The sequence below is a fragment of the Sinohyriopsis cumingii genome, chromosome 15 (genome assembly GCF_028554795.1).
Source record: "Sinohyriopsis cumingii isolate HCF-2022 chromosome 15, ASM2855479v2, whole genome shotgun sequence".
In the NCBI taxonomy this organism is placed as follows: Eukaryota; Metazoa; Mollusca; class Bivalvia; order Unionida; family Unionidae; genus Sinohyriopsis; species Sinohyriopsis cumingii.
In genome coordinates this window covers 25822193-25839189 of record NC_142975.1, presented here as the reverse complement: position 1 = coordinate 25839189, position 16997 = coordinate 25822193, and the positions used below count along the sequence as shown (strand labels likewise).

The 16997-nt window shown below is 35.9% G+C and overlaps 1 protein-coding gene across 2 annotated transcripts in view; it reads left to right on the top strand.

Moving 5' to 3' along the window:
- LOC149781437 (ski oncogene-like) overlaps window positions 1-16997 on the top strand; it is a 154619-nt gene that overhangs the window by 122365 nt on the left and 15257 nt on the right. For both annotated transcript variants that reach the window (XM_089935520.1, XM_089935519.1), the window contains exon 6: window positions 9169-9345. In XM_089935520.1, the coding sequence (XP_089791646.1) occupies window positions 9169-9345 (177 nt within the window). The remainder of the gene's footprint in view (window positions 1-9168; window positions 9346-16997) is intronic.

Genomic DNA, 16997 nt, shown 5'->3' with positions numbered 1-16997 from the left:
TACTTCCAGACAGATAGCCTGTTGTCAGTGGTAATTATTCAGCCTTTTAAGTTCATTTCAAGCTGCCCCATTTGATCAGATGTTGGACTTCTTTTGGTCACCATGTCCTTTGTTTTACACTGTATGAATTTTTAAAAAGCAGCTTCATTTCTTCTTTTAAATTTTGCTGTGTTATCTTCAGAACGGAATCTACTTGCAAGGAAGTCTTGGCTAAAACATGTTTCAGTATAGGAGCAGTGATACCTCAGAGCTAAGTCCTAGATATTATATTTATTGCATATGGAGAAAAATTGCCACTGACACTCCTGTCTGTTGGTGAAAAAGGAAATTATTGACAACACCAACTTTCCTTCTAGAAATTAACATGGATAGTATAACTCGTGTAGTTTACAATATTCTTCTTCAATAATTCAGTGAATTTGTTATTATACAAGCAACACAGCCAGATGCTGATGACATATATCACTTTAAAAGGAGACATTCCAAGTGTGTTCCACATGTACAGCACAGACCATTTAGTAGCCACAGAAGGTTATGTCTTGTTTTTTACTGTTTGGATCTAGTCTTGATGCAATGCTCCCGGTGTGTCATGCAGTGAGTAAGCTACAGTTCTGATTGACAGTTATTATTTTACCCAGGACCTGAACTAACGATAACCAGCAATCAGAATTGAGTATAACATTTCACTGCAGTAACACAATGGAGGTGTAGCCTTTCTATTCAATCCAAGCTGACAAGATACAAAGCAACAGAGAAGTTTCACATAAGAGTGACTGTTAAGTGATTAGTATACTATTTAAATTACAGATGAAAAACAAGTCTGGAATGTCTCCTTTACATGAACATGTGTTATCAGTCTGGAATATCTCCTTTACGTGGACATGTGTTATCAGTCTGGAATGTCTCCTTTACATGCACATTTGTTATCAGTCTGGAATATCTCCTTTACATGGACATGTGTTATCAGTCTGGAATGTCTCCTTTACATGGACATGTGTTATCAGTCTGGAATATTTCCTTTACTTGGACATGTGTTATCAGTCTGGAATATCTCCTTTACATGGACATGTGTTTGGAATGCCTCCTTTACATGGACATATGTTATCAGTCTGGAATATCTCCTTTACATGGACATGTATTTGGAATGTCTCCTTTACATGGACATGTATTATCAGTCTGGAATGTCTCCTTTACATGGACATGTGTTTGGAATGTCTCCTTTACATGGACATGTGTTATCAGTCTGGAATGTCTCCTTTACATGGATATGTGTTTGGAATGTCTCCTTTACATGGACATATGTTATCAGTCTGGAATATCTCATTTACATAAACTTGTGTTATCAGTCTGGACATGTGTTTGGAATGTCTCCTTTATATGGACATTTGTTATCAGTCTGGAATGTCTCATTTACATAGACTTGTGTTATCAGTCTGGACATGTGTTTGGAATGTCTCCTTTATATGGACATTTGTTATCAGTCTGGAATGTCTCATTTACATAGACTTGTGTTATCAGTCTGGACATGTGTTTGGAATGTCTCCTTTATATGGACATTTGTTATCAGTCTGGAATGTCTCCTTTACATGGAGATTGTTATCAACGGCTGAACATGCTGACAGGATGAAATAATAGGCATGAAATTGGTGATGGGAACGGGGCAGATTTAGAACCATGTGAGTTTGTCACCTTATGTTAACTTGCAAAAGGCAAGAGAGTGTTGTCAATTTTTTTTAATCAGACAGAAATTAATAAATATGTCTGTGACAGCTGTCTCAGGAATTTCCATTTTTATGAATAATAAGGCAAACTAATAAATATTCACAACTGCCGAAGATTAAAGTAACTGTATTGGGCAAGTATCATTTTGCATCGATTCTTCACCTCTTGTATTGCTGTGGGCATCAATGTAGAGAAAGTATCAATATATGGATTAATCGTTTCATGTCTGTATTTGTAGAGGTTATTGAACGAAATAAAATGCCTATAATTATGCCAACTTTGACAGGCACATCCCTTTATTTAGGTATCCATGAATTACAGATCACTGCCATCTCACCTCTGTCTGAATTGGTTCAAGTCTCGGCTCGGCCAATGTGGGTATGTGAGAAAGCTTAACAATATCTTTTTGTGGGTCAGTGTTTCTTTCTGGAGTTTTGCTGGGGTTCTTCCTCCATCATTTATACTGGCCACCATGTATAACTTATCTTGTGCTGAAAAATGGTGTTAAACACTATAACAGCAAGAAAGTTCTGTGATTAAAAGCACATTCTGTGATTGTCATTATTACCCATACCAGCTGGCCCAATCATCTTCCTTCATGTCATGTTCCTTCATGTCACATTGGTCATTGGAGATGTCAAAATTTTAGAAAAAGTCAACAGGGTACCAAGTGATTCTAATGATTGGTTATCCAATTAAAGGGAAATTATATTAAATGTGAACCAGTACTGCTTTGTTGTAAGTTCATACATGCCAACCTCTCAAAAGGTATAAGCATAATTATTACTGATATAAGTGGCAAAAAAGTGCAGTCTCGGCATAAAAAGTGATCTATATATTACATGCCATAATTACAGAAAACCATTTGAAAATTGTACATTTATTTTTGCTACTTACCTGGATCTGCAGTTATTTAAAATTCACCAATCAGCTTAATCTATGTGCCTAAATATGAGAATCAGACATGATTTTTCTCTGTTTTAAAGTGGAATTCCGCTTTTCTCCTGACTTGAATCAGATTTTTCATGTTATAGTCCATTTTTTATATCGTCTCCGATCCGTTCTTTTTTTAAACAGTCTGTCCGCTCCCATTCTGCAGTGACCCTTGTAAATTATTTGTTCCATATATTAGTTAGCACATGACTCTTGGAAAGAGTATTTTGATTGGTCAAAGGTTTTAACTCGTCCAGTGAATCTTCGTGTAATGGAAACTGATGGCATTGGAATAAAGAAGTATGCTTGCAAAACATGGCATCCCAAATTGTTGAGAGAGACCATGACAAGAAAACTTTAGATAAAGGTTTAAAAAACGTATGGAAATAGGAATGGCTGGAGCAAAAAGTTGACAGAAATTTAGTTGGTCAGTTTATAAGAAAACTGAATGCAAGAGGACTGACATTTTGTGACTTCTGCAAGAAAGATCTTAATTATGGTAATTGTGGTTGGAAGAGTTTGGAACAGCACCTACAAAAGCTGCATACAGAAAAATTGAAGCTCAGAAGGCATCTGAAAAATGCAATTAGTTACTATAAGAAGAAAGATTTCTTGCATGAGAGAACAGATGAAGCTCTCTATCAGAATATGTGTACTGCATATTGCCAATACAAGCATCAGCTTGAAAGGAAAAAGGCTTTCGTTGAGAAGGAAAAGAAACGATTGCACATTGAGCCCAAAAAGTCTGTGCTGACAAAAAGGAAAGCTAAAGAAATTTTTGATAAAGCCGCAAAAAGAGCTTGTCTGGCATATCAGCATGTTATGTTCAGTAGAGAAAAAGACAAGTGAATGTATGGGATTATTTGTGTATGGTTGATATACTTGGGTATTTATTTTACAGATTTGTTATGAAAAGAGAGAAGTATAATATGTTTGCTGCAAAAATTGAGAAATTATTGTGACTTAATTACGATGTGAACACTGACATGCACATGAAATAACTTCAGCATCAATAGTATTAGAGAACAAATTCATGTGACAATAAATATTGTGAAATTGTTCAAATCAAGGTGAACATTTTTTGTAAGTTTATTAGTTTTTCAATTGATTATTTTGTTCTATATTATGATCATAAGCACCAGGTGCAGTTTTTTATGATTGTAAAATGAGTTTTTAGTTGGGGACCCCCAAACCCCCCTTAACAATTTTTTAACTTTTTTTAATGGAAGACCAAATCATGTCTATAAATAGAAAGTAAAGAAACTGTTCAAGTACATAGCCAAATGGTCGCATGTGTCGACAAGATGAAGAGAAGTAGATGGAGGTCTATGATAGATCAGTGTCACATGACATGAGCCTAGAACTGTACTCATTATTTTGTTTCTCCCATGCTCTTAACCACTCTGGTGGCCTGGTGGTTAGAGTGTTTGCCTCGGATGCGGGAGGTCGTAGGTTAGATCCTGGCCGAGTCATACCAAAGACTTACAAAAATGGTACTAACAGCTGCCTCACATTGGTGCTCAGCATTAAGAGGTTAGTGTTAGGATTGCTTGGCCTGGTGTCGGGATAATGTGACGGGGCAGGACTACATGCTACATGTCTTTGGCATGATGCCCCAGTGTTAGACATCACTATAAACTGCCACACTGCAGACATCGTAGCTACGTTAAAAAGTCCAAATCACATACACACTCTCCCTTGCTCCTGACTTTGCCATATATAATCTTTGATCTGAACTCAGAAATTTGTTTTTATTTTTATTTTTTTTAAACATGAACTGAATGGTTGCCCAACAGCTAATTCACATTGCATACTATACAGAGATTTCGTGGTTGCACCATACAGATGGAGGGCAACCATGTAGAATGAAGAGGGAGTCTTGTCTAGTCTGTACCAGTAGGTTAACTTATTCACAGTCAATCATACCCATACAGAAAATGATACTGTGGTATCACTTATTTTTGTGGGTCTCAATTTTAATGGTTTTGTGAAACATAGACATTTGTATGGATACTCAAATTTGTGATGTTTTCTGTTGAAGTTTGCATATTTATAGGTATTTAATTTCCTGGAGTAACCTCTACAAATACCCCAAATTAAGCATTCAAAAGAAAAAAATCTAAGCTGACAACAAACGGCAGTAAGTTAAGTTGTTTGAACAATACTACCACAGAGATGCTGCCTGGGCACACAAATCAGTTGAAATTTTCTTTAACAAATTCGTGCAGATTGAGAGCAGTGGTGTGTGAGAATTCCTCAAGCTACTGTGCAGTATATCATTTTTATTTAATTAACACATTAACCCCTAGCGAGGACTTAACGGGGCAGGAGGTAGTAGCCTACTGTCGAGCTGTGTAGCATCAAGGTCATGCATGATACACTAAAGTGGGTGGTATTATAGAAAGGTAGACAGATGTAGCTCTACAATGATACCAAATAATCTGGAATATCTAGTTGCACTACAAAATACAGAAGAAAAAAAACCTCATTTTTTGGACCTGACTTTTTTTACCCAAAATTCGCCCGTGGTCGGAATTCGATTTTGTGTCCAGATTTTAGACTTTTTTGGTCTCAGAACTAAGGCAAACCGGTATGAACTGCAAACAGACAGATGAGCCTTTGCAAAAAGTAGGAAAAGATGGGCATTAGGAATAAAGAGTGGTCTCCATACAAAAATAATGGCTCCGTTTAGCAAAAAGAAAAAAGAAAAAGAAAAAGAACTCAAACTTTTACCCTTCTGCTCATGCGCAAGTCAAATAGCCAATGAAAACGATGTTTCTAACACAACTAGGCAGTATGTTATTGAAAGATCACTGGGAATTTGGTGTTTTCGGATCTGTTCAGAAATGGCTTTCAAAATGTGTTTCCTTCTGGATTTTCAGGCGAAAATGACAAAAAGCTCCAGGGCTTAATGTGTTATTGACCCTTAAAATACGTTTCTCAGTATTGGTTGTGCCTACAGTAGAGGTCTTGTACAACTTGTACAACATGTATTTTTAGTTTGGCGCTGTTTACCCATCTGGTTGTTAAACAAAATTTAATTGGTGTATTAGGCCCAGGAACAAGTATTCTGATTGAGTTTTAACCTTGCATTGATCAGAAAGTTTGATAAAAGCATGATTAAAATACAGGCTACTTTAAAAACCCAAATGAGCCCCAACATGGTTATTATTCAGGTGATGATAATGAGTTTTAAAGTTTTGAAGATTCAGGATTATTGGAGCTGGAAAAGAGTTTCAGGAAATAACTGTGAGTGAATATGAATTTAGAAATGATGTTGGATTCAAGTTTAGTATATATGCAGGATAGACAAAAAATGATGGAATGCTGATCAAGCCCCCTATTCAATGGTATTTTGAAATTAAATGTAGAAACAGCAGAATGCCAAGCCTAATTAAAATACCGGTATTTTAAAAGTAGAGTGTTCGTTTCTTTTCTCCAACAATTCACCCTTGAGGGAGCTTGTGCTACTAAAGTAAATAACACTCTAAGGGTTAACATAAATTGAACAAAGAAGAATCTAAAAAGAAATTAAAAGGTAAAAATACTTATTTGATCAGATCACTTCAGTCTGAACAAGCAGACTATGACCATGATGGGGACATGGAGCACCAATACAGCATTATGGAACAGACAAGAAATCTAGCATAGTAATCAGCAAAGCACTGATTCAGGAATTTGAAGGTTTGGCAGAAGTCATGTTGGTAAAAAATCTTGTTTTGTAGCAGAGATATCAAGGAAATGGTACCTTTGAGCTGTGGAAAAGTGTACATGATAACCATAGTTCCCCAACTTGTTCAAGCTGACTAAATATGTCCTATTTGACAACAGGCTGTAAAAGGGTGTTTTCAGCATAGAACAATATTTTTACACAGATTACGAACATTTATCTCAGACACAATTGAAAAAACAAGTTTGTTTTGTGGGTTATCGCCACTTGTTAGCACGTGTTGGGCTATATACGGCCAGTATATATTTGGTATAGGAAGAAGCTGGGAAAATCATGGGGAAAACCACCGGCCTATGGGAAGCTTCAGGCAAACTTTCTCACATACCCATTTTAGCCATGACAAGACTCAAAACCATTGTGGATAGAAGTGAGATGTGAGTGATCTCTTAAGGTGAGCTCATTAGACCACTCAGCCACCTCTCTGAACCAACAGATTAATGCTTATACAACATGAGGATATGAGGACTTTATTTCATTAGAGCTTTAATGGAATGGAGCAGGCAAAAAGAATAACATATTTGAATGCTAAGTAAATATTGAGCTGTAGTTGCACCCTCATCCCCCACTTTTTTGTTGATAAGTGGGGGAGCTCCCTGCTTTTGATAAATTCTGACAGCATCTCTCCTACCAACTGTATGAGCATAAATCAGAGGGAGCTAACCCAGCCAACAACATCAAACTAATCGGTTATTAAAGTACATGTGTATGATCTCTTCCTTAAAACACTGTCCATCAAGTTGCATCAGCAATTACTTTGTGATGAACTTGGCATTAACACAGTGGCATATTTCCTCATATGAACCAAACATGTAACCAGCCAATCCTAGCTCAATGCAGTTAGCAAGCAGTGTCTGCATTTGATGTGTTCATTTGATATGCTTCATCAGTAATTGCTGCTTGCATGAAAATCTGTGAATGATTGGATCTAAGTATCCCTGGCTTTGAGAATCCAGGACTTTTTAAATTCAACAATTTCAGGATTATTTACATGAGAAATGTTTACCACCTGACTTGATTGACATGATGTTGATCTAGTGGTTTTGTCCAAAAGTCTGTGAAGTGTGAGCTGCAGTACTCTGATGTAATTAGTGTATCTACCTTGTGTTTCATTAGATCTATGATTCAAGCAATAGTTTATATATTTTACAGACATTTTCATTGTGACCAAGCATGCATGGATACAATGGGACAATTTTAATAAGTATTAAATCTAATTTTTATATGCTATTATCATTTATCTTTTCTTTTCATTTTCAGTAATGCTAAAGTTTGAATACCTTATGTTTCTCCTTTCTCTCTGTCCTGACTTGTGTCTCAACATCAGTTTAAGGTGATGATCATTGGAATTTGCTGCTACTGGACACTATATAGATTTGAGTGTATTGAAATGATCTGTAATGAATTGTAATTCTATTTTAAAAGTATAAAATAAAACAAAATACATGTAAAAGCTAATTTTATTACCATATTAAAGAAAAGATGCTGATTTATCAAATAGTTTTCTTGATCATTGATTTCTTGGAATGAAACACAGTAAGAAAATTGTGGGGGTAGAGAGTTTCTTTAATATAGGAGGTTAATTTTTTGTGAGGCAACAATGAAATCTGCAAAAATTGGTATCACCTTGAAAATGAGTGATACAGCAGTATAATTAGACAATAATAAAAAAAGTTTATAAAACAGATGGCAGCATTAAATTTTAGATGTCTTAAGAAACATACATACTAACCATTAAATCATTATGCTTTTGGCATAATCATTATGCTTTTTTCACCATATTAAATTTTACATTTGCATGTTTATGGATTACGCTTCCTTGTTATATTAAAAAAATAAATTTAAAGCAATAAAATGTTTTTGCCATTTTTGTTATTTTTACTTTATTTCCACTCATATTTGTTTGAGAATATTCTTCAAATGATGACTGCTGCATAAGAATAGCACAAGAGTACTCTCCTTGTTTGCTATTTATAGCAACTTGATTTGACCCATTTCCAAGAAACAGATGGGTTCCTTCAGATTTGAACTATGCATCACAAATTGATTATATTGGTAAGCTAGTTAATTAGTGGAACAATCTTTACTTTTTAAAGAAAATGATACCAGATATCAAGTGAAATGCTTTAGAGCATGTTTGTTATGTGACGGAAAATGAGCAGATGGATCTTTTGATATGTCAAAAATATGTCAGATCAGAAAAAAGAACAATCAACACTGCTTTGCAAAAGAAGAATATGAGTATAATGTAATACAGCAGTCTGAGCATATGATCATGCTCATTGCAGAATTCCATTTCATAACCATTCAGTGAAAGATAAACATATAGACTAGTTAAAGTGAGTGCATAATATAATTTATTTTTAAATTTTTGGGGTTCTTACATTCTTGTTCTAATCCATATGGATTTTTCACTTTGTGAGAAGAATTTTAACCAGCTGGAGAATCAGGGCACGTTCCATAATTCTGACATGTAATATATAGAAGACACTTTTGATGCCCAAAGTATTATGCCTTTGGGCCACTTAAAATAGCAATAATTTATATGTGCACTTCCTGGGGGTTTGGCATGGATGCTTAAAAATTAAAAGGTCAGCATTTTTGGGCACTGCCAAAAACGTGCACTCCACAGTAATTTAAGTTTTAAAACTGATCCTTTTTTATGTCTTTGTAGCAAAGAATACATACAGACAGCAAAAGTAAGTAAAATATAATCAAAATAAAATGAAATTCACTTGGAGCTTAAGAACTATAACTTCATACATCTGGTATGTGCTCTTTTGTAGGGATCTGAAGCACCAAGCAGTGAGCTTGTTCAGGAATATCAGGAGAAGAACAGGAAGCTGAAAAAGGAAATTGCACGGATATGTGTAGAAGCAGAAACCCGCATTCAGGAAGTACAGGAGGATAAAGAAAAACTAATCAAAGATGTCAAGGCTATCCATGATCGGGAAGATATGGAGGTGAGCTGTAATGTCATGTGTTGATTGTCTTTTTATGTCGGTAGCTATAGCAGGTATCTATACATACATATTTCAAGTGAATACAGCAGTGGCATCAGCTTAGTTATTTTGTTGTCTCTACAATTTTTTTTATATAGGTGTAATAATGTTTAACAAGAAGGACACGTTTTTTCAAGGAAAGCTTGGACATTTAATTACTTAACTCTTTACCTACTGCAAGTACTTAATTGCCAAAGTTTTGTGCCTCTCATTTTCACCTACAGGTATATATAATCCTCAGGAATCAATGTTTATAATCACATATTCATAAGAAAAAATATACCTCAAGATATCTGTTGTGTTTATTATGTTTATTAGACTACTTTTTTCACAAATGTTTTGCACAAATGGAAAATTTCTTGAGGAAAAAACTGTAAAAAGAAATCTATCTGCCTTGCATTTTCATCTAAATGAAATGTTGGTGCCCTGAATCTGCTGTAAAGTTGTCCATGTGTACTGGCCCCACGTGTTTCGACCAGACAAGATTGTCGTGCATTTCATCCTCAGATTCAGATAAATCTGAAATGTCAGGTGTCGAAACAGGGCTTGTACTAATGTCCGATCATTTGTCTTTGATCAACAAAGGCAATGGACCACTAAGGTGGCCTAGTGGTTAGAGCGTCTGCCTTGGATGCAAGAATTTGTGGGTTCAAACCCCGGCTGAATCATACCAAAGACTTATTAAAATGGTACTAACAGCTAAAGCTGTACCAATTAATCGGCCATACTCATAATCGGGCCGATTATTAGAACAATCGGTATAATCAGTATCGGCAGAAATAATCGGTGCAGACGTAAACAAATTTCCAAAATATAAATTCACTCATAACATTCATCTTGACATGGTTTGAATTTTAAATCAGAATTAAATAGTGGAAATTAAGGAATAAACATTTGATTTGGGGATTAATTGAAAGACATTATATTCTTAAAAGTAAATACTTTTTAACATGCTGTAAACTACTGCTGATTGTCTGCACACAACAAATCATCAGTACTATTCTTGCACTCATCCCAATCACAGCAGCCAACCAGCCAATGAGGCCTCATGTGGCTGTTGAACTTCCAGCATACACATTAGCAGATAGCTAGGCAGAATAGATAGCTAGCAAAATTTCCAACTACTACGAAACTATGACTCACTATAATTAATCTGTTCTTTAGCCAGTTCTGCAATGCTTATAATCAACGAATTATGGCCGCATGCTGAAACAGATGAACGCTGACATACAAATATTATCCAGCATTGATATTGGCATGCCAACGCCAGCGACATTGCCCCTGGATACCCTAGCTGCTGAGCTGCTTCAGCATGCAGTTTGCAGGATGGTGTGTGCATCCATCCAGCCACGTGGACAACTTAGTAGTAACTTGCATGATTTAAAACATTGTTTCAAGAGAGCGAATCGATTGGATTATTAATATTGACTAGCGATTGTACACTATTAAATATACTACCAAGCCTATGCATAATGTTGAACTCGAAACACTTAAGTTTAGTCTGGAATTACTTCAAAGTAAATGGAGTTGACAAGTCCAAAGCAAATTGCATGCTTTGCAAAGCATGCATTTCAAGAGGTGGAAAGGATTCCAAACACTATACGACATAAAATCTTGTCCAGCACTTGCGCTGCAAGCACATCATCAAACATGGCCTGTTTCTTGCAGATAAAAAATAAAAGAATGCTGTGCAGTTAACCTCAGCAGCTTCAGCAACTCCTTGTACTCTGACTATTGACGCCATGCTGGACCAGAATTAACCAATTGCATTTGACACCTGAGAACTATTAGTTGGTACAGAGCTATTGCAAAGTTCATGGCAGTAGATGTGCAACCATTTTTCGTTGTTGAAGACATTGGATTTTGACGGCCTAGGCAGAATCACACTATAAAATTCCAAGTTGGAAGTACTTTTCCACATCTTTGATACCTGACATGCAAAAGGGGATACAAAGCAGGGTGTGTGATTTAGTTTCTGCCCAATCTGACCACAGTTTGACCTCTGATGCATGGTCAGACCTGTCCATCGGCATAGCCTTGTTGAGTCTTATGGCACACTGGCTGACGAAGACTTTTAGCGGAAACAGGTGATTTTAGCAGCAATGCCTCTTGATGAATCAAACACAGGAGAATATTTGGCAAGCAAACTGGACAAATTATGCGAGGAATACAACATTCCCAAAACTCATATCCATGTTCTTTTGCGTGACAGAGGTGCAAACATTGTTAAAGCAATGCATCTGGCTGAAAATTGACTGCATCAGCTGTTTTGCACACTCACTGCAGCTCGTTGTCAGTGATGACATTCTGTCGCAGTGGGTTGTCAAAGATATTTTGGTGATCTCGTGATCCATAGTCGGCAAGTTCCAGCACTCGCCCCAAAAAAAATTTGTTGATGCCCATAAGAAATTCACCCATGATGTCCAGACACACTGGAATTCTACATACAATATGTTGGTTTCGTTACAGCTAATCTCTATGACCTGTCTAGCCTAACAGCCCAACAGTGGGTCTTGATTAACAATATTGTAGACACGTTAGGCTCATTCTCAAACATTACCAAGGAAGTAAGTGATAGCCAAACATCAGTATCCATCATTCTTCCTATGTTAAAAATGCTTCAAATGTTGCTGGCTCGAGAACATGAAGTGAGTCAAGGTATTCAGACAATGCACCTTGATATGTTTACATCACTGAACACACACTTTGCTGACATTGCCAGCAACAAGAAGCTTCTCTTGGCCACCATCTTGTATCCACGATTCAAACATCGCCTATTCAGCGAAGAATTACTTGTGACCAGATTCAAAGAATGGCTTAGAGCAGAATGCATCATAGTTGCGTCAGCTGACAAGCAGGTGGAACCCCCAACCAAAAAGGAAAAACTGAAACTGAAACAAATGCCACTGGACCATCAACATCACAAATATGGGATTTGTTTTCTGTGGCCTGTGATGAACCTCTCCATGCCATCAATGAAACAACCCATGTGGATGACGCCGTTGATGTGATGCTTGAATTGTATTTGGCCAGCCCTCTGTTGCCACAAGAAGACGTATATGGCTGGTGGAACGCTCACAGGTTTCAGTTCCCTTACTTGGCCAAATTAGCTAGGCACTATTTGTCTGTACCAGCTTCAAGTGTTCCAAGCAAGCAGCAGTTTAGTGGCGCAGGCCAGATTTTTTCAGATCATCATGGATCATTACTTGGTGAGAAGGGAGAAATGTTACTGTTGCTTAAATACAACCTACCTCAACTAGGCTTTCAGTATTAGCTGCAGCCATCGTAAGTGACGTCTAACTTTAGTCTTAAAGCATGTGTATTGTTTATTTTAATATTATTGGGCTATCGTTATTGACATGTTTTAGTCATTTATTGAAATCTAGTAATGGTGACCTGTATCATTGAACGTAAGTTAAAAGACTAGCTTAATACATTTTCATTCATTTATAGCTTGAACTGGCAAACCATAAGTTTTATCAGTGTTAGTTTAAAGTTTTTCAAGTTTTATGTTTGTGTGATCGTTGTTTTCTATAAATAGTAAACTGTAAAGAAGTTCAAGTTCACTTGCCGCATAAACAACCTTGTTATAACTCACATGGCAAAATACCTGCTTGCATTACACTAATAGGTATATGTTTCTGAACCAGTCGTTGTTATAAAACAAATAATAATGAAATAATCGGTCTCATCAGTATTGGCAATTTTAATAATTGACTATATGCAGTATCAGCATAATTGGCAAAAAGTGACATCAGTACAGCATTAGCTGCCTCGCTTGGCACTCAACATTAAGAGGTTAGTGTTAGAACTGGTCGGCCTGGTGTCAGGATAATGTGTCTGGGTGGGCCATCATGCTGCATGTCTGCAGCATGATCTCCCAGTGCTAGACATCACTATGGACTGTCACACTGCAGATATCATTGCGATATGACTGATTTTTTTTAAAGCTACATTAAAAATCCAAATCACACACACGCGCACATTAAAGGCAATGTCATTTGCAATGTCATCACTTTCAGATCCTTGAAAACTTTTGTCAGAATCAAGAATGTTGTCATTTTGTTTCACTTCGACATTTGACCTTGTTTTCAGTGGAAATTCCTGCTAATATGCTGTAAAACTACCAATAGACCACGTTCATCATTTTATGTAAGGACTGTTTTCATTGGCTAAATATTGTTTAAAAAGACTAAGTGTTTACAATTTCGTCCAATGCAAAGCTTTGATAGAAAATGTTTATATGCAGTGGGAAAGCTTTTGCTAGTTTTCAAGTGCTGGACCAATAGTCATGTAATTGAGCAAAAAAATAAAAATTGTGCTAAAATGTTAAAGAAAAGGATATTATGATGATATTATTGCTATGTGTGAGGTTAGAACAGTGATTTCAGGTTGATTTTATTGTTTTTATCTCCAAATATATACAAAACTTAAGTATTGAAAGCTGCTAAGCATCATTATTAATTTTCAGTTTTTAAATTGGAGTTCTAGTTTTGCATTTCCTGAATATAGGTCATAAATTTCATCTGTAAATAATTATTTCTGTAATCCAGTTAGAAAACAGAATATTTTTCTATGTTTAAGAGAGTTATGTTTTACTTCTTACAGTATGTTCATTAAGCAAGGCTATCGGTGCTAATACAAAAATATATGCAAGATTTTCAGTAGTTTGTTTGGTTAATGGTTAGTACAAAAACCACATGCGTACCCCAAAGTAATATCTGGGGACAGATTTAGGGTGACTTTTTTCTGTAGAATTTTAACTGATTTTCTGATGGGCCAGTGCAGAGAACATGCTATCTGGTCTTGTTGTCTCGGTAACTTTGCTGTCAAAGTTGACCTATGGCAATAGGCATGTACTTTATTGACCATCTACTATAGCTGTCACATCAAGTCCACTCATGGTTATTGGTGACTTGCCTGGTACATGATTGCAGAACCACACTCTTGACTTGGCTGTCAGCCATAAAAGAAGAGAACCAGACAGCTATTGTAGGGAGCAAATCACCCCAAGGTCAGAAGAGCAACTTACATAATACTGTCTTTAACTGACAAGAGTTGTGAAATTTAAATGGCATTATGCTCACTGGTCAATTTATTAACTGTTAGTTTCCATCTTTCCTTGTTGTCACTTTTTGTATCGGCATTACAGATACCATCATTAACCAGTAAACTGAACTGGGTTTTCATTTATTGCTATACGGTGGACTAAAGTGAGTTTTCATTTATTTCTGATACAGTGGTCAACATTTCGAGAACACAAGTGTGTTTTATTCAGTGTCTTTTTTCCCCCATGATAATCTCACTTTCATTGTAGTTGGTTCGTTCTTCATACCTATAATTGGAGTACAAATAAGATTCATTAGTCAAGTTCCTGATCCAGTCCAAGTGATTTTGTTTTGTTAGATATTTAGGTCAATCATTGCTATATTTGAAGTTACAGTATCAAAGTTGCATTTGACATTTTTGAATGAAAATAAGGCTTATCTTTTTCATAGCAGGGCAGATCAAATCCCATAGCCTAAGAGTCGAGAGTATTCATGTTTGAAGTTTTGGATCAAATTTTACAAGGTGCATGCTAGTGACTAGTGCTTGTTTCCTGTTTTAAAACAAGCTGGGCATGTTCTGATTTTTACGCTTTAACCACTTTATCTACCTTATCTGGCCATTCATGCTCATGCGGTGTACTGAATACTTGAATTCATTCATAACTGTTGCATCTGAAAACATTCTGTTACCACATGAAAGGATATAGGGGTAAGCAAGTAAATTTGTTGGACAATCAGAACACTTTAGACAAAATAGGTCTGGTATGAATTATTAGCATTGTTTTAATTGGCTTTGTGTTATTAGGTTAATTAGTATTGTTTTAATGGCTTTGTATTTATAGGTTTCTGCATTTGTTTGGGAAAATATGAGCAAGTTTTCAGAGTAATAATGCATGACTGGGAGTGCAGTATTTATGCTAGAAAATGAATTCATATTTTCCCATACAGATGCAGTAACCCTTTTACTATATACTCATTTTGTTATTCTACCGAAAGATTCATTTTTAAAAAATGCACTACAGGAAACAAAATATTTGAATTTATGCTGTATTCCAAAAGAAATACACAACCATAGATTCATAATACACAGTAACAACATTAATGTGCACATATTACTGCCCAGCAACCTTTGAGCTTTGTTGCATGCTCGAAATTAGTTTAAATAAGAATTGTCATTTTGGTCTACTTTTAAAAAAATTGAATATTAGAGTCATATTGTAAATGAATGTGCATTGCAACAACTTTTTCAGTTGATCTGGAATAGATGGATGTTTTTAAGTTTTTTTGTTGTTGATTCTACTCAATTCTGCGACCACTCTGGTGCCCTAGTGGTTAGAGTGTCTGCCTTGGATGCAGGAGGTTGCAGGTTCGAACCCTGGCTGAGTCATACCAAGGACTTACAAAATGGTACTAACAGCTGCCTCACTTGGCGCTCAGCATTAAAAGGTTAGTGTTAGGACTGGTCGGCCTGATGTCAGGATAATGTGACTAGGTGGGACATCATGCTACATGCCTGCAGCATGATGCCCCAGTGCTAGACATCACTATAAACTGCCATACTGCAGACATCATAGCGATATGACTGAAAAATTGTTAAAGCTACTTTAAAAATCCAAATCACACACACACACACAAAATAAAAATGTTATTATTAGAAAATCCATTACCAAAATTATAATATATAACTATTACCTAATGGTAAATAACCTTCTTGAAACTTCTTAAAGTTTACAAAATAAAATGTTATAATTAGAAAGTCTGATACCTAAACTTGATATATAACCTGGACTATGTCAGATGTACCAGGGGAATCCCAGTAACCTAGACCCAGACCCAAATAAACATGTTTACTTCTATTAATAATGATCCTGATATTAAATCCATACACAAAGAGAATATTGTAGCAATGTATTAGTACTTTACAGAATTTTAAAATATCAATCATTCAGGTCAAGCAGAAAATAAACTTGATTTAGGACAAGGTGTAGTCCAACATACAATGTTACATTACAATAGCATATAATGAAATAAAATTTAAAAAAAACTAACAAACAAAAAATACAAATTAAATATACATAACATAATGTCTAGCTGGTCATAAATGTAAATGATACCATTTCAAGATCCATAATATAGCTGCCACATTGGCTGTCTTAAAAATCTCGTTATCACTGCTCTTCAGTCAGTGGACATGGGGGTTTCATTGCAAGACTTTATGTCTATGATGTCTATTTGATCCTAAAATGAAAATGGTGCTGATCTGACATCATTATGACTGTCAGGGCAGCTATCTAGAAAATCTTGTTTTAGCAGCACCTCCTGAATGGATAGCCATCTCAATATTGGATTTTCATTAGAAGACTTTTTGTGATGTCTGGCTGATTCTGTATAAAAAGTATGCCTATCTGACCTCTGCCACTGTAGCCTTCTAAAACATCTTTTTATCACAGCTTGAACAGAAAGTCGTATTGACATGAGGTTTTCACCAGAACACTACTTAAGATGTCTAGTTGGTCATAAATGAAAGTGGTGCCAGTCTGAAATCTTGTATGGTGACCACAGCAG